The sequence below is a fragment of the Netta rufina genome (genome assembly GCF_964035555.1).
Source record: "Netta rufina genome assembly, chromosome: 4".
NCBI classification, from domain to species: Eukaryota; Metazoa; Chordata; class Aves; order Anseriformes; family Anatidae; genus Netta; species Netta rufina.
This window is the reverse complement of record NC_140127.1, coordinates 66,054,262-66,073,395: the sequence shown is the minus strand read 5'-3', so window position 1 is coordinate 66,073,395 and position 19,134 is coordinate 66,054,262. Positions and strand designations below refer to the sequence as shown.

Below are 19,134 nucleotides of genomic sequence, written 5' to 3'. Positions count from 1 at the left end.
GGTGCATCCACAGCTCTGGGCAAGTTGTTCCAATGAGTGAAGAATTTCCTCCTAACCTCTAATCTAAATCTTTCCTTTTTTAGTTTAAAACCATTCCCCCTTGTCCTGTCATTATCTGACTGAGCAAAAAGTTGCTCTCCATCTTTTTTATAAGCCTCCTTTAAGTATTGAGAGGCTGCAGTGAGGTTTTCCCAGAGCCTTCTCTGCTCCTGGCCGAACATCCCCAGCTCTCTCAGCCTTTCTTCATAGGAGAGGTGCTCCAGCCCTCTGATCTTCTTCATGGCCCTCCTCTGAACCCACTTTAATGGGTCCACATCCTTCTTGTGCTGGGGGCCCCAGACCTGGATGCGGTACTCCAAGTGGGGTCTCACAAGGGCAGAGCAAAGGGGCACAATCCCCTCCCTCCACCTGCTGGCCACTTCTCCCTTTATGCAGCCCAGGATGCAGTTGGCCTTCTGCAAGTGCACACTGCTGGCTCATTTCAAGCTTTTCATCCACCAGATGAAAGTCCTCACCAACTCCTTCTCAGCAGGGCTGTTCTCAATTAGTTCTTCCAGTCTGTACTCATGTCTGAAATGCCCCAGCCAAGGTGCAGCACCTTGCACTTGAATTTATCGAACCTCATTTCATGTGGGCCCACTTCTCAAGATTGTCCATGTCCCTTTTGGTGCCCGGGTGCCTTTGGATGACATCCCTTCCTTCTGTTGTATCAACTGCACCACTCAACTTGGTGTCATCGACAAACTTGCTGAGGGTGCACTCAATCCCACAGTCTATGTCATTGAAAAATATATTAAATAGTACCAGTCCCAAGGCAATTGTACATACTATATATATATATATATTTATATATATATATATATATTATATTACATAGGCAATTTAACTGAAGTGGAGTAGCCCAAAACCCCCAAAATGTGTGATAGAATGGTGTTTCACAAAGACAGCAATTAAACCCTTTAGTATTAGATGATTTTACAGGGTATTGGGAATAAAAACTGGGTAGATAGAAACTTATTCGTTGCAGATCATATTTAAAAAAAAAAAAAAAAAAAACTCTCCTAGAATAACCTGAGAATTACAAAATAAAGAGAAAAGCTCCAATTATCCTTCTAATGTATGGAACTATGTTACAGGTCTGTTATCTCATTCAGCATCCCCTTTTGGCTGTATGGTCTATGATCACATGAGAATGTACTATAACTTTGCAGTAGCACCCACCTCTCTCAATGAGTAGTAATGTGGCTGGAGAAATGCAGATATTATAGAGGGGAGCTTTGTTTCCAAAGGCCAAATCCTGAAGTTATGTTCAGGCAAAATTCACAAAGTTAATTTTTTTTCCTGAGTAATGACAGGACTGAATAAATTATTAAGCTTTTGTACCTTTGTTTTAATTATTATTAATAAGAGAGATTTCAACAATAAATATGTGATTAACAATGTTGGACTTTGGGGAAGTTTTATATTTAAATAAATTTATAGTATTATTAACATGATAACTTTATAAGAAATGAAGAAATATCATAAAGCAAACAAAAACAAAATCATATATAGAATTCTTAAACATACTGTATATTTTGGAAATGCTGTACATTCCTTAAGTAGTTCAATGTGCTTGTTGCTTGATTACCCCACAAATGGTATGGATTTGATTGTAAGGATAAGACAGCCTCAAAAGTGTTCTGTTTTAAGCCTGATATATAGCAAGGTATGAGATCCATAATAAAAAGCATAATGAATCCAGAAGAAGGAGCAGGGAGTTGGGAGGATACTAATCTGGACACATCTTATAAAGGATTCTTTTATGTACACATATATATGTTTGTGTATTTTTAAAAATTGCATCTTTGTTTAAAGACATCAGGCTTGTCTGAATACCAAATGCAGCTCCAGCTTGCTTTTTTAAGACAACATATAGTTTGCTTTGGATGGATCATGCACATCCTGACTGCCATTATCAATAACGCATACACTCTCCTCAGCTGCGACTGCTGTTTGTTTAACATTAGAGTTGCTCAGTCTGCTTCACCCCAGGTGCAGCTCTGTGCCTGATGGCTCAAGAAGCACAACCACTTCAGATCTCACAGAGGTTTGCAAAAGAACAATAAACAAGGTCTGCTTCAAACCTGCAGCAGAAAAGCGATAAGGGGACCAGACCGATCTGCTGATTGTTGCACTATGTTAAACATGTGTGTCTACAAATGACCCTTTTGTAGACCATCTTACATTTATTAGGGATTGGTAGGTGTGTTTTGTTTGTTTTTTTTTTTAACAATTAAATTAGCAACATTTTAAAAGGATTATAACTACTGGAAAAACAGAGACAGCAGTTCATCTATGCATTCAAACCATATGCAGAGTTGAGTGACAGGATTAAACTGTTGCCTTCACTTGCCAGCCTCTTCTCTTCTCTGTCCCACTCTTTTGTGTTAAAGGATTGCTGGAAATAGGTAGCTTTGGGTAGAAAAGCAGTTTGTCATTATTTCCTCTTGTGGCAGAAGAAGAAGATTGTAACTTGTTTGCTGACTTGTACATTCAGTGGATTTCAAGGTTGGGCAAGACCCAGGACTTCATCAGCCCAAGAGTACGTGGGTTTATAAGTTTCCACAGGAACAGACAGAGATTAGACACACATGCACACATATATACACAGTCCATTAGTAGAGGACCCATTTAGCATTTTTTGATATCCTTAAGATATTGGAGGCAACGCTGTGAATACTGGAAGTAAGCAGTAAGGTTAGATTTCTAACCTTTTTTTAAGCTATGTTTCACTTTCTCTAAAAAGTGTGATTCAATGCTCACAAATCTCCAGGAGGCAAGTGCTCCCTCCAAGCAGAATGGGCTGCCAGCTTCTGTTTTCATCCTGCAAAGCCAATTCACTCTTGAAGGGGCTGTATTTTGCCTGCAGAAATGGTGAGGATGATAGCACTGCTAAGCCTGTGTATTATCCAAACTGTAGAGTGGTTTATCTCAGAAAATATTTTCAGAGTCAATGTTCTAATATTATAGCTTTATTACCATCAGTTTCTCAGGCTAAAGTCTTACCTTGTTCTCACCACTGCAAATGTAAACTAGCTCCTAGGTGTGATGGGTAGGGACAGGAGGATAGATGTGGTGTTGGTGAAAGGAAATCTTAAAATCATTGGTTTCAATTAACTGTCAAACTTGAAAGTGATCTTGCCTTGTCCTAAGGCAGTTAAAATCTCTTACACATCATATCTCTGATTTCCTGGTCTGCTTAGTCGCAGTAAGATCAGTATATCTGCATGAGATAGATTTCTTTAAAAGCCCTTGCAAGTTGACTAGAAGCAAACTCCTCTTTGTGAAACAGGGTTTGTTATGAACTTTGAATGATCCAGCATAGATGTCATGGAGAAGGCACTGTTCTCTGATTCCTTATTACAAGGAAAGTTTCCTGTAGAGAATGTTCTTATCATGAAAAGTGAACTCACATAAAAGGTATTAGCTCCTTGAGTCAGATTAAGGGAGGCAGCCATGAAAGTTTCTGCTAATGGTCAAGGATTGCAGGAGGGTGGGGTTTTAATGTTTGGTAGTGTTTGCCTATCTTTGCTCCCCTTGTGAGTATTTTTTAGATTACTTGTTGCATAAGAAATCTGTTTCAAGGCTTATAAATAATATTTTTTTTTTCTTCTAAAAATGCATATTTTTCTAAGCCTAAGAGGCATCTGGAGATTAGGAGGGCTCAACTGGTAATAAATCCTTTAAAATAATAGGAATTCTTTCTTCAAAACCACATATATGTAAACGTAGAAACACTCGGCATGTTTTTGTTTGATTGTTCTAACTCAGCAGTGAGGCAGAAGTAGTTCAGTTCTTTGTGCTCCTAGAGGAGATGCTTATGCCAACAGTGAGCTAATACACACAGCACTGAGAACTAGTTATAATAAATGACATGCTGATTTTTAAATATATTACCAGCACTCTGATTTTGAATGAATAGCCTGGATCTTCTGATATAAGCTGATTAGAAATGTGAGAAATTTACAAAAGATAAGGATTTGGCCCAGGATTTTTTAAGAAGTTTCTCTTTACCACGCTGCTTTTTATTCTAATGTTAGGTGAATGCAACAGCATTCCCACAAGCAGTTATAAGGGGAAATGTTGAAGAACAAGTTAATTTAGGTGATATAAACAGTAACACGGGACTGGATTATACAATGTGGGTGAAGAAAAGGAATTGCACCCTCACCATGTTTGCAGATAACACAGACTGGAAGGAGAGTAGTTGATACTCTACAGAGCAGCACTTTCATTCAAAGAGGCCTGGACTGGACAGAGGAGTGGGTCAATAGTGACCTCATGAAGTGCCACAAAGATAAACCAGAATTCTGGCTCTTGTGATGGAATAACACCATTCAGAAACATAAGATGGGGAGCAGCTCTGCAGAAGGGTCCTGATGATAAGCTGAACGTGAGTCATCAGCACAATTTGGCAGTAAAGGGGTTATAGAGAAAACATGCCCATTTCAGATGTAGGCTCTGAAGGGTTGAGAGGCAGCAGTTATGAGTTGCAGGAAGGCCAGTTACAATTAAATATAAGGAAGAAGCTCCTCACTGGGAGAGTAAAGCTCTGGAACAGCAGTTACCCATGAGGCTGAAGCAGCATTTAGAATTCATCTGGACAAGGCCCTGAGTGATGTGATTAAAAGTCAGCCCCACTCTGAAGACCTCCATAGCTCCTTAATTTGCTTATCATGATATGTTCTGTGGAGACAAGGCCTTAATGTAAAGTAATCTAATCACAAAATAGGATTCTAGGTTACTTTTGCTGCAATAGCATTGAAAAAATAAATACTTTGGTGCATTTGGAACATTTTATCAAAAGGTTCATTTTATTATGCAGAGGGTTAAATATTGATGTTCTGGGGCTAAGACATCACCTTTGGATGGTATAAATAAGCACATTCTTTACCTGCTCTTTTCTGAGTAGTGTTCCATGTGGTCTGTATTTTCTCCAACAGAAGCTATGCCTATGGACACTTTTGAAAATATTTGTGCCACTTTTAAGCACTTGAATACCTTTTACAGTTTTTTCCTTGGGCTCCTAAAAGAATGTGCTTGATATTTTTAGCTTACACTGGATATTGCTCGTCTGTTTTTGAGTATGGCTCATGCGCAACCACATAGATTTATTTATTTTTCTCCGGAAGTTGCTTTTATCACAGAGGATAATATTTCTTTCCTGGTCACAGGCTGGTAGTTTTGAAAGTCAACATAGTTAGAGTCTTTTTTGGAAAGTCCATTTAGAAAACATCATTTATTTTTTTCTTTTGATTTTCTTATCTTGATGCATCTGAGTTTCTCTAGCCTTTTCTTTTGAATGTCAGAGTTAAAAGCATTATTCATTCATGCCCATCCGATACAGTAGAAAATATATTATTCCACTTCTGTTTGAGCCTGTTCATTCTTTGCTTAACTGAAACAATTACTAAGGAAAAAAATATTCTGGAATGTCAAGTAGCAAACCTTCATCTGCCACCTTGTTCTCTTGTAAACAGAAATCAGAGATTTAAACATGGGTGCGGTCTTGTTTGAACTGAGCACTAACATTAATTCAAACATGCTTTTCCTCCTGAAACTGCTTGTCTGGATCTGTTTTAAGGATGAGATTTTTTCCACTAGTTTTTATTCAACAATTGCCCTGGGTTCAAGCCATTTGGGCTGCAACCATTTTAGGAATGGATTCCAGTAATTCAGTTTGAATTTATAACAGCCCCAGCTTGTAGATGTCATTCATACAAGTAATGTTGTATGTGCCACCTCCTCTAGAGCTTGGATGGGAAAAATCAAGGCAAAAGTGGAATGTTATGTGTTTTAACATGGGGAAGAGCAGTTTGTAGTTTGAAGCTAAATTTGAATTTTAAGTTCACTTCACAATGAAGCTCATAACCTGGCATGAAAAAGCGCAGTTCACTGACTTTAGTGGAACTTCACACTGTTTAACTTGCAAAACATTCATGTTGTGTTTCTTATTCTAAGCATATGCTTGTGTTGTGATCAGTGCTGGATGTCTATATCAATTTTCAAAGTCCTTATGAAAGGAGCCATTGCAAAACAAAAGCACACATTAGAAATGACATGATATGTAATAGAGCTAATTCCTACCAGAGTGGAACCAGTGTAGAACTGAAGAGGGATCAGATGTGGAGAATGAGTATTGTGGATACACGAAAACCCAAATTAAGGAAAACTGGAAAATCTGCTTTAGGAGCAAGGTATTTTGAACCTAAAGCAAGTGTATGTGGAAAGTTTCGTGTTGACTTCAGTGTACTTTTTTTGGATAAGGCCCAAAGACCACAGATAGATCACCAGAAACCAAACCTCTGAGCCCCAGGTATGAGTCTGCGACAAATATCCAAGCAAGTGTTAGCACTAGTATCCATGAATACACAGTAAATACCTTTATTGGATTTTCCAGTTTAATAATCATCTATGTCTCCCTCTTCTAAGAAAACTGCACTTACATGTCTTAAATTTTTGAAACTCAAGATCTTCTATATATTTTCTTAATTTACTATGGATTCATAGTTTTAATTTTATTTATGAATCATTTTCTTAATGGTATCCTTATCGGCAGTAAGTTGAAGGCAATTACTTACATAAATGGCAGTATATAAAAGCTCATTTGGTTGAATGACAGAATGATGGGATAAGTTATCCTTAGAGATGTTCTTCTTACACCACTTTGTAGGGAATGTATTGATATCACTGATTGAAATACTTGTATCTTTTCAGCTTCTTGCATAATTACTCAAACAGGGAAAATATTGAATGTACTGTACTACTACAGAATATTTTGTATATGCCTTCTTTCATGACAGGTTGAACTGTAAGTACCCCATAGTAGTGCTGTTCAGTGGAATGCAGATTCTCTGTGGAGTTTCATGATACTGTGAGATACTAAATGACATATATTCACAGATCCAGGAGCATTGTATGGATGCTAGGGATTACATTGGCAAGTGATAGGGGTTTCAAACTTCCTTTCTTGCTGCTTCTGTTGTACTGCTCTTTCTGGGAGCCTTCCTGGGGACCCACATTGCAATGTGGAAGCAGAGAAGAAAAGGGGGTATACACCTCCTGCAAACACTTGATTGCACAAAGTGCCCCAACTAGTCAGTTTTGTGACTAAGTGTCATGTTCTAGCAAAACCGCAATTGCAGCACTTCCTACCTTATAAATATATAAATTATATATATATTATATATAAATTATATATATATATTATATATATATATTCCTTTGTAAACAAGGCCCTTATAAATGGAGTTGCCCCAGTTCTCTCTTCATACTTTTAAAGTTCATGAGGTGGCAACTCCTGCCATTTCTTAACTTTCCTTTCCCCTATCATATAATTACTTAATAGTTTAAAATATTTATTAGGCATGAAGCTTAATTACTTGGTAGATGAGGATAACATTCAATATTCCCTTGGGAACATGGCACATGGCTAATTATAGCTTTGTAATGAGCCATGCAGTAGACTTAGAAGAAGCCTCTGAAAAGCCTTCTGAGCCCCTGCAGTGCAACAGAAAGAATGCAGAGGAGTGTTCATCTTGATGCTGCAAAATAAGGATTTAAAATTCAGTACATCAAAGAGATTTTTTTCCAAAAACATATGTTTGGGCATCTGAAAGTGACATTTGGTCAAAATTCTAGAGAAATGGGAGAAGGGAATTGCGGGACAGGAGGGGGACAGGAGCAGAAGAAGGGAGAAAGGAACAGGCTATTTTTATTCCAAATATATTCAGTTAAGATACGTCTAGCATCCTAAATTTTAATATAGGAAGTAAGATTATATCCCATCAGTACAGTCTCTGCATTACCCTAAAGAACTAAAATTTGTTTACTTACATGTATGCATACCCATGGTTAATTTTTTGGATAAATTCAAGTTTAGTTTGAGTATTTTGCATTTTCAAGACTCCGGTAAAGATCCTATAGCTTTTACTTCTAGATTTTGTGGAGCATAAGTTGGAAGTATTACAAGGACTCTGAACAAAAATTAATTTAATTGGACAACTATTTAAAATTACATTCTATACAACAGAGTGCACAGTAGCAAAGGCAATATAATACTTAGCTGCAGTTTCCTATGTACATAAGATAATAAAAACAAAAAGAGAAACAAGCCAGATGTTTTAAATAACCCCTAGGAATTAGGACTTTGATTTTTCTTATCTTCAACTCATCAACTCCTGCCATCCTCTGTGTTGGTTCATTGGTTCAGTATTGACTTATGAGGAAGTATGATATCCTCTGAATTTCCTACATCAGCAAGTTTTCACTTCAGGACTCCCATCCAATTACTGACACAGAATAAATGCAGTTATGTAGCATGACCTGCTTACTACAGTACAGCTGTAGTTAATTGCAATTTTTCCTTACTGTGACTTATTCACACTAATGCCATGTTCCTAAGTATTAGTTTTGAAGATCTCTGAATTACATTAAAAGCACGATTATTCTTGTGCAAAAGAAATCTCATTGAATTAAATAAACATTATAACTCTATTTACATGTAGAATGATTAGTGGCTTTTTAGCGTGCCACAGAAAAACAGAAACAAGCCTCGTTAATTTACAGCAAAAAGCATCACTTCTTTCTGAGTTAAAATGTGCAACTGATTACTTTTCTTCTGGGAAATTAAAATTGAGCACATATCTATACTGCTCATCTTAATGATCATGCTTAGTTGAACATGAGGATTTTCCATTTTAGTGGTTGCAATGCAGTAGAGAGATTTAGCTCAGCCCTCTAGTTCTGTATATCATATCATTAAAGCATTTGCATTTAAATTCTTTTTGCATTTAATTCTATGTTTTAGGAGAGCTAGCTACATGATTACAGCAAAGGCATGGTTACCCTTTGCAGGCAGCACTGTGCCATATTTCAGCTAACATGCAAATGAGGAATTACAGATACAGCACTTTGCTGAACTTGAATCTCACTGTCTTTTTCTCTTTTCCCATGCAAACTGACACAAACTGATGTCCAGAAGAAAAGACTGAACGCTATTGACTTTATAAGGCTCCGATTAATATGATTTTATTGAAACAATGTGATGCAGTAGTCTTTTCCAGTGTGATAACATTTAAATATATCCAAAATGTTGAATGTTGCAACCATCCAATGGCTCCAGGTTAGCAGCCATTTCAGTGAAGAACCATATTTAAGTTATTTACATTATCTTTTACAAAGGCTTTCAGGCAGCATCATGTTAACATCACTATGCAGCTTCCAAACTAAGCTAATCTAAATACAGCCAGTTAGGATGTGTTCAGACAGGGGCCTTAGCCTTGTCCTGTGTACCTCTCCTCAGTGTCAGCACTGTGTACAACTTTGCCATTGAAGCAGAGCAGAGAAGTAGATTGGATTAAGCTGTCTGAATGCGTCCAAATTGTCACAAAGGGAGTTAGGAAGTGGTTCCTGGCATACTGTAAAACACCCAGACTTCCTTTGTAAACAAGGCCAAAAAAAAAAAAAAAAAAAAAAAAAAAAAAAAAGTTACTTCTGCTTATAACTTGGGCTTTTCATTTAATGACCCAATTATGCAGCATTAACATAGCTGGATATTTTAAGCTGATCCAATCATAAAAAATAAAAAGTAAAAAACAAATCTGAAATCACATTCTTGGCCTCATACGTATTTTATCTCATACCTCAAGATGAATATCCTGCCCTATTCCCTATGAATAATTTTCAATTTCCCTTCTTTTGTTTGACTAATGAGAAAAGGCAATGCTTCTGCATGAGAGCATTTCAGCTAATACAAATTAATATTCAAATACCTAAGAAAAATCAGTCTAATATTTCTTAGCAGTCTATTTTCTCTGCCTTTGGGAAGAGCTTTAGGTCTGAAAGCTATAAGGTTTAAGAAAGTCCAACAACAGTGCAGACAAAATTTAACATCACACATAAAGAAAAGTATGAACATAAGCTTCCCACACTGGCCTATTCCCATGGCGTTTAGACCCTTCAAGTATTTGTAGACATTTACCATATTTTCCCTTAGTCATCATTTGGCTACAATTTTACATACTTAGGCCTTTTAGTCTTTCCTCATAAATCAAACTCTGCAACCCATGATTATATTTGTTGCTTTTATCTGAAATGTCACCAGTTTGACAACATCTTTCAGGGATCAAGGGTTATTCCAAAATCTGCAGACAGAACTGTAATCATCGCTGCTGCTAGGGTTGGTCCCAAAGCCCATGATGCTTAAAAAAGGGATGGTGAAAATTTCTGAGATGCAGGAAAAACAGTGGGAATCATGCGACACTGGGCATAGATGGCTGTCCTCAGAGAGGGTTCAAACCAAAGAGGAAGTTTTCCTTTCTACTAGAATTAATTTTACCTCCTACTAGAATTAAGTTTGAGTGTGGGTATTGCATTAATAGTGTAAAAAACTTTGCTGATATTGCAGTCTGGTAGCTTAGTCCTTGACATGAGGTACAGTATATAGAGGAGACTTAGAAGCAAAAAGTAACTGCTTAGTAGAGTGGGAGGTAAAAATAAGAGAGCTCATCCTTTCCCCATCTCAATCTCTGGTATTAGTTGGTATTCTTGGACTGGAAACTCTCAGCTGCTCTTGGAGCAGGCTGCACCAACTGAGGACTTCTATGAGGAAAAAAAAAAAAAAAGTTGCTGGTATAAAACCAAACTTTAGTAGAATTAGAAAATTAGTGCATGCAAGGAATGAAAGTGATGTCATCTGCATATAAGCAGGAGTAGAGAGCATATCTAATTTTTATTGGCTTGGATAGATGCATGTGGACTCAAAGCTCATTAACTCTGAGGGCAGAGCAAAATGATAAATGTGAAAGTTCTGCCTTGGAGAGGAAAGGAGGAATTGCAGAGCTTTTTTTTTTGAGGTTGGTGGCAAGCTTCTTGTGGTAGTGAGCTGTAGCAAGTATTCAGCACCTTGCAGAAAGGACCTGTGGCCTGATGTAGCACTTACAGTTTTTCTTTCAGTGTTTAAATAGATCTGATGAGACTATAGCAATTCCTAGGAAAAAAACTTATAATTCAGGAAAAAAAAAAAAAAAAGGAGCAATTATTCTTTTTAAAATCATAGTTTACTATGGTTTTGAATAATGGTCACTGGATTTACTGGATTTACCTGCAAGGTACAAGCTTTCTGATTTTCTTTTGGAATATGAACTACAGTTTGTCACTGATTTCTCTTGAGCTGACATCTCAAGAGTTGCCCACAGTCTAGAAGCAAGATAAAACAAACTATGATACCTTATGCTCATCCAAACTTTTTTTTTCAACCCCACAGCTCATAGACATGTTCCTTACTTTGAGAAAATAAGTTAAGCTTGCTATAGTTTATCCACTAGGTTACCAGAAAAATACAACAAAGTTAGTGGAGGCAGAAGTTTCTTTTTCTTTCCAAACACAGTAGAATTAAATTCTGTCAGTGAGAGATTTTTTCTAAAATACATTGTCAGATGTTGCTTATTTCCATGTGAAACAGGATCTCCTCTGCCAAATATGCATGGCGTATTTGTTCCATGCTATGCGTAGTGCTTGGGTTGCTATCATTGGTCAAATGAAGAATGAAGGCTCACTTCCAAACTCTTAGTCAGTGTTGATTTGAAAATGTGGAATCTCAAGGCAAAAAAAATAGAAAGCCTGTCCTTTTTTAGGAAACCATAAGGGCCCACAATGACCATTCAAGGTAATTAGTCATACTTTGCAAACAAATTCATTAATTTTCCATGTGTAATTTACATTAAAAAGAGAAATTCAACGTTAATAAGTGGAAATCAAAATTTTGCTTTCAAATTTGTCAAAAAAAATAGCTGTGTAAGATAGGGCCAGTGAGGTCATGTCCACCATAGTCAGATAAACCATTGTGGCATTATTAGGGCACGTTAGCGTGGTCCCTGCCAGAATTTTGGATAATAGCAGAAAGGTTTCAAGGAAAGTCTTGTGGAAAATGAGAGGACGTGTTAAAAAAAATAAATAATAAATTTGTAATTTTCATTGCAGTTAATCTGTCCCTTTCAGACGGTGTATGCTTAAGACAATGGAAACAGGACCTTGATTGATAGTACTAAAATGCTTGAATAAAAGTTAGCCCACAGTTATCAAAAGAATTTTGTATGCTTTTCATTTCTAATTCACACATTTATCTTTTCAGCGTTTTCTGCAGGTATACTAGTAATTGTTAGGCAAACTTTGTATACATTCATTATCCTACCTAGTTCCAATTCTTAAAGTTGTTATTCTACCCTTTTTGTGTTTGTCTCATATATGAAAACATCAAATAAAAGCATAGTTCTTGGCATTTAAAAAAAGCTTTATCCAACTTGGGCTCCTGGTACAAGTCTATCCCTGTGGATAATCACATTCTGGATTTAAGAATTTAGCAGTGTGCTCTCTCCTTTGTTATAAGGCTGCTATTAATGAACCAGTGTGATGTCCATAGCTCTCATTAAAGATCAAGGCAAAACAAATCCAATTCTGAAATTACATTGTTATTAGTTTCTTTAAAGTCCAGGAGTCGCTTAAATTTGTCTCAGTGTGCTCTGTCATCGTGCACCATATATAAATACATCTTTTTCCTGAAGACTGTAGCTTCCACTCAGTTGGAACTATATTGAAAAGATTTGTTTTTTCAAAAGTTGCTAGTGCTAACAATTTCAATGCCCAGCTGTTGTAAGCTGGTTTGGTTTTGATGTGTTTTCTTCCAGAATTTGGGAATTTAAATGTAAATACAAATGAATTATTTTGTGGTGTGTTTTAAAGATTAGGAAGGGCAGAAATGTGCCTGTGTACAGAAGAGCTTAATGATACTTTTTTATTTTCATTTTCAAGAGGCATTTGTCCCCTGAAGAGTTCCAGGAAGTCTTCAAAATGAGCATTGAGGAATTTGATCGTCTGGCACTTTGGAAGCGGAATGACCTGAAGAAAAAGGCCCTGCTTTTCTAGTCCCTCATGGATAAATATGTGCTTAATCAAAAAAAAAAAAAAAAAAAAAAAAAAAAAGTCTTGCCAGAACTATCACATGCACTTGCTGTTCAACCATTGTCCAGCTTCATTGTGTTAGTATGTGTCAGGGGAAACAGGACAGATTAGATGGCAATGCGTTGGAATACAGACAATTTGCTAAACTTGCATGACCAGCTGGTTTTGTCAGTAACTCCTGGTCCTATCCAGTTTACAACATGCAAAAATCTAGCTTTAAATTTATTGTTGCTTGCAGTTATTGCTTGATGCAAATCAAAATTCTGAAAGGAAGAGAAAAAGTGTAGCTGTGACAAAGGAAATACATCCAACATTTTGTTTCATTAAGTTTTACAATACAATTTTTATGAAATCAAGTAAGTAATTAATATAAAATTCACCAGTGGGGGATCACATGCTATTGAAAATGTGATAAAAGCCAAAGAAAAGCATGTCCACAAGCAATTATTGCAGCTTTTGTTTATGTGTGGTACTTTTTAAGAATGAAAGCAAAAATATGGAAGCACCTTAATTCTATTTCTTATACTTTAGACACAGCCTACTCTCTAAAAGGCTGTATTTGTCTAAATGGTAACTAGCTATCTTTAATTACAGCACAAGAGTTTTTATTTTATTAAAAGTATATTGTGACATAAAACACTTATAATAACAAAATGTATACAGAAACCTACTTAAAAATGTAGTCCCATTCATCAGGAAAACTGAAGCCTTATTACAAAACTGGCATAAGAATTTATTATGCTAGTAAACTGTGTTTTCCTACTATTTTAGGATGTTTGGGGGACTTTTTTTTTTTACATTTCATGCTGATAAAAATGCCATGTAATCTTAATTATATGTAGATAGATATCTATCTATAAGAGATTTTTTTTCATTAATATATGTTCTAAGTAAAGACATTTTTACTTTCTCCACTATCTGGCTTATCATGATAAGCCATGAGAACTGTAATAGCAATTGGTAGATGTGGAAATGGAACAGTTCAGCATAAAATGTAACAAAAAAAAAAGCTTGGTGTGCTCTATCAATAGTCTATCAAATTATAATCAAATATATGAAACCCTCATGCATTACTACTTGCATGTTTCTGTACAAGTCAATTAAAAAAAAAAAAAAAAAAACAAACAACTTTATGTGATACCGGTGCAGTACCTTGAAACTATCTTAATTAACAAAGCTAACAAAATCAAGCATTTGATATGAGCGTTAGATCTTATTATCTCTTCCAGCTGAAAGACTGTATTAAATTTAATAATTTCATACGGTCACAAGTATGGTTGCTGACAAAGAATGTTTTAAAGTGAGTTGCTAGTTTTGTGTGATACTAAAAGAGCATTACAAAAGTACATTTTTCAGCCATGTGTCAGTATTCTGCATTTTTACTGCCTTGAATGTTTGTACTCACTTCCTATTTCACTATGTCTTTTTGCCATTTCCTTGAAGTAACTGGTTAATATATGCACTACTACACACTGTTTCAACTGCCCCAGCATCAGAAAAATCATAGCATTGAACATGCCTTCTTCCAATAACTTTCAAAATCCATGCTGTTGGAAATAAATATTTTCTCATGACCTAAATGTTTTGTCTGATGATACAAATGTTTAAAAAAAATCATTAAAACAAAGACATAACTGGATGACTATACTAATATGTGTGTATAATTTTTTGATTGTATTGCTGCTCTGGATAGGTTCTTCCAATAATATTTATGTTACTAATATGTAATTTCTGTTAGATTTGTTCAATGAGGAGAAAGGATATCTTCTATTGTGAAGTATACCTCTGAATATCAATTTACTGCAAAGTTTGTCATGATTTAAATGATCCATCTAGCAATGGGCATACCTCACCAGGCAAGAGCTGCTTTGCTGGGGTGTTCAGTGTATACAGCCATAAGCTAGTCTTAATTGAGAGGTCCTGAACTCAACTCAACTAGGGATGCAGGCAGCATCCTTAATTCTTTTCAACCTCAGAATAGCTTGTTACGTGTTGCATATTTGTGAGACCTTGCTGCGCACTGAAATTGACCAATGCAGAATGTGACCAGCAATCTGTGATACAGATCAGGTTTAGCACGGATCTTTGTAAATAACATGAAGATTGCTTAACCACGGCAGTTACTGTACCAGTGCAAGGAAAATGTGCATAGCTAATCAACACGTGATCAAGAGCTCCATATTGCTGTATTGAGTTACACAGATCTATGGCAGATGACATGTGAGGACAATCAAAGCATGTGAGCTCTGTTTGGCCCATTTATGCTGTTTGGAGTCAGTTAGTCTGTCACAATGCCAACAGCTTAAAAGTATCTTCTGGAGGTCCTCATCCTTATTTTTATCACTGCTAAAACAGATGCAATTCTTATTTTGCATACCCCCATGTCAATGTTTTAGCTCGTGAGCACCAGTTGTCATGATGATGCACAACTGTACCTAGGAATGGTACCCCATCATCCACCCATATTTGCTTACAAGTCAGTGGGCATCGTTCTGGGTTTCCTTTTATGGTCAGTCAAGAGAAAAAATCACTTTGATCACATCCTAGTGTTAAAAGCCAGTTATATGAATTACACCTACCATGTTTCTGTCCACTGCATATAAAGAAAGCCAATCCAGATGGAGAAATATGCATTGCATACTACCTAATCTTAGACAAAATGAATTCTTGTGCAAGTGAAAACATTAAGACAGCAATCTCAATGTGGTGAAGTATCAGTGTCGCAACCATTGGCAGTTCCTAACCCATGTTATCAAATCACTTTCAAGCCATCAGGATGGTACTTTGAATTGCACAGATCTCATAAAACGCCTTGATAAAATAATTCTTTGTGTTCATTATATACTCACCAAACATTCAATGCCAAACACACAAAAATGTCTCAGACGACAGCCAGTTTATCAACTCAAGTTCCTACTGCCAGCCAAACCAAAAAGGAATTTTGGCTTCCATAGACAAAACCTTTGCTGACATTAGATGAACAAGTTGTGTATCCTTCTTATTTCATTTTCCCCAAAGTTTGAAATGATCTGTAGATGTCTGTTCTGTGAGAAGATGGCATAGCTCAATAAGCTGTTCTGTTCTTCAGGTGTTACATGGCAGTGTATCACTCTATATTTAAAGCATCTACTGTCGCATGGTTTATAAACCTAGCTAGTTGTTCTTTTTAGCATATCATTCTCATTTACAGCATGCTACTGAATGGTGGATTTGGAACCAGCCAGATATACCTGTGGAAAAGGACCATAAAGTGTTTTAATTCACTTTACTGCTACTTCTTCTGTACATCACTTAAACTCCATAAACCAGAACATGGCATACCAGAGAATACATTTGTGTTTTTAAAATTTATCATATTTTCCCCATTTAAGAATTGTGAATTGAAATTTTAGTCATATATTCTAGATGCAATAACTTGGAGTGTCTTGTTATGCATGAATAGATTAACATGTGCATAATCGATGTTCTGGTTTCTTTCTAGAACTCCATATGCTAATCTTAAATAGCATTATGAAATGGAAAATGCATTTCAGAATAATTAGATAAATCTTTGCCAGAATTTTCCATCTAATAGCATGGTCCAACATTGGCAGCAAGAAAATCAGTGTCTCAGCAAATCATTGGCTGTTTTTTAGGATTATGCCCTTTACCATTAGGTATTGTTCCATTGCCTTGTTTTCAAAGAAATGCTATCTTTCAGCATTGTGGTAAGTATGGGTACAGCTGTGCGGTTCAAAAGGATCACTTTAATTCTTGAAGAAACCTCTCTTGATATGTATTCAAGAAGTAAGGGAATTCTGTCAGAGATTTCATTTTCATACCTGGATCTGATTTGTACGTCTCAGCTGTTTATGACAACCCTGATGTATGACCTAATTCTCACTTCATGTATTTTAAAGGCATGTCTCAAACACAGTAATGAAAGAGCCAACTTATTTCATCATCATACTCCTTGAGACAAAGGAACACATGGATTTTGTGGTTGACTTACTAATGCTGAAGCATATCTGACCAACAATTCCAGATAGGAAACCAGGCATGCCAGATTACTATTATAGCTGTCTGAGAAGGCTGGACATTTTTATCTGACCTTCTATTTCTTTTCCTTGTGGTTCAGTGGAGAACTCTGAAAGCTGGAATTGCAGAAACAGGGAAATACATAATTATGAGAAGCTCCCTAGAATCTAATAATCCCCTAAGACAAGGCTAGTTTTACATGAGCAAAAAAAATGCAGCTCACAGCGAGAGAGGCACCTTGTATTACATTCCTCATTTTGACGAGGAACCACCTATATAAATTCTCTCAAGTGTGATGAAGACAGACCATTAATTTTATTAGCCTTTTCACAGCTCTGCTATTTGCAGTGATGAGATCCCAGGCACTGCCATATGCGTGGTACATGGGCTCCAGAGCATCATTTTACTGTCCCTTTGACTTGTGAGGAAGAGGGTCATATTCTTCTAAGTTTCCTAATATCTAGATTGACGTGATCAATTATTTGATAGAACACAGGCATGGCTACTATTTTACAGATATCTTGAGTATCTGAAAAAAAAATAAATTACTTTTTAGTATCCTAATAACAGACTGAAAACCTCCTGTACATGTTAAATAATACTGGAGGTTTGCACCAGACTACCTCTGACATACGACCTAATCATCACAGGCTCACTGTGCAAGTGCTGGAGGTGCTTGGAGGTGCTTGCTCATGCTTTTTGAATCTTTGCATCTCTTCTCACTCTTTCTATTCTGAGAAAGCCATGTTGGAAAAGGTGATATTCATGAAGAACATGTGCCTTTGAAACAGTAGGACTCAATAGTTTACTTCTCTGATGATAAAGCTGCAAGTACATGCAGCAAGTTGAAGTTTGCTTGATGGATTACTGCAGCTGGTTATGTTTTTCTCCTCACATCCAGCATCTATCTGATTAAAGCTAAGAGAAGTAAATAGTTTCACCTGTTTTTCTAAGTGTTCTTCAATCATTCAGTATGTTTTTGTCTTACTCCTCGGTGCTCGATGTCTTGACATCTATGTATCCAGGCATTTGTAGTAGGAAGATTCCATTTTTTAAATAATCAAACAAATGTCTGCAGCATTCAAAAAGTTTTGACCAGCCAATAGTTCTGTGCCAGACACCAGCTGCTCCAGAATGATCTAGGTAAGAAACCCAAATCAGGCAAAAGACAGCTGTCCTGGGTATCATCTAAATGTACAGTGATTCACAGATTTAAGGATGATTTTTTCTTGTTTCAGCTATGGTATATTTACCATTTGTTTGAATAAATCTGGATATCCTTGATTTCCTCTCCTGAATTCATGTTAAAACTGTGTCCTGAATGATTTGCTGTTGGTCTGTTTTCTCCACTTTCTCTGATGAGCATTGTATCCTCTTAACTCATGTTTCCAGTAAAAGTTGCAATCTTTTCAATCTTTTTTTTGAAGTGAAAACCTTTTTGTGCCCTTGATAATTCTTCTCATCCCATTGTACCTTGTGTTCAGGAGGTGGCCTAACCCAGAATAAAGGCATTACAGTATTTGCCTTACATTCTCTGTATTATGTCAAACATTCTAGTACATTCTAACATTTTTTTATTTTTTTTTAGACAGGGAAAAAAGAATGGTAAGAATGACTTTGACTTTTTTACTATAAACTTGCATTTTGTTGAAACTCTGATGTTGCAAGCTTCTTTGCCTAAATGGACATGCTTCTGAACTCTGAGTGTTTTTAATTTTTTCCACTGCAATCCTTACATTCCCTTATAATAATTAAATAGATAACATGATAGATGCTAAGTCAATCCAGGTTTCTAATGGATTTTCTGAATTTCTTTATAGTTATATGGCCTGGAATAATGTAGGTGGGGAACCAGGTTAATACTATTCTTGTCAATTGATGGTTTTGCTACTCAGGGTTTAAAGAAACTCTCTCAAGTTAAGGATACAGATGCTTTGGACACCCCACTTTTTCTAGTATTATACTAGACATTTTTCATCTCCCAGCTAGTATTTAATAGATGGCAGTGTCTACAGAACTATATGAGTCACTGAATAAAATATAAACAACATCAAATTGTTCAGATTGCATTTTTTTTTAAATTCTTTCTTCAGTGTAATAACTGGTTATTTGTTT

General features: G+C 36.3%; 1 protein-coding gene across 4 annotated transcripts in view; it reads left to right on the top strand.

The window, feature by feature from the left end:
- Positions 1 to 14,633, top strand: part of ABLIM2 (actin binding LIM protein family member 2) — a 146,820-nt gene extending 132,187 nt beyond the window's left edge. For all 4 annotated transcript variants that reach the window (XM_084286157.1, XM_084286159.1, XM_084286158.1 and 1 more), the window contains one exon: positions 12,853 to 14,633. In XM_084286157.1, the coding sequence (XP_084142283.1) occupies positions 12,853 to 12,966 (114 nt within the window). In that variant the 3' untranslated portion in view covers positions 12,967 to 14,633. The remainder of the gene's footprint in view (positions 1 to 12,852) is intronic.
- Positions 14,634 to 19,134: the final 4,501 nt, after the last annotated feature.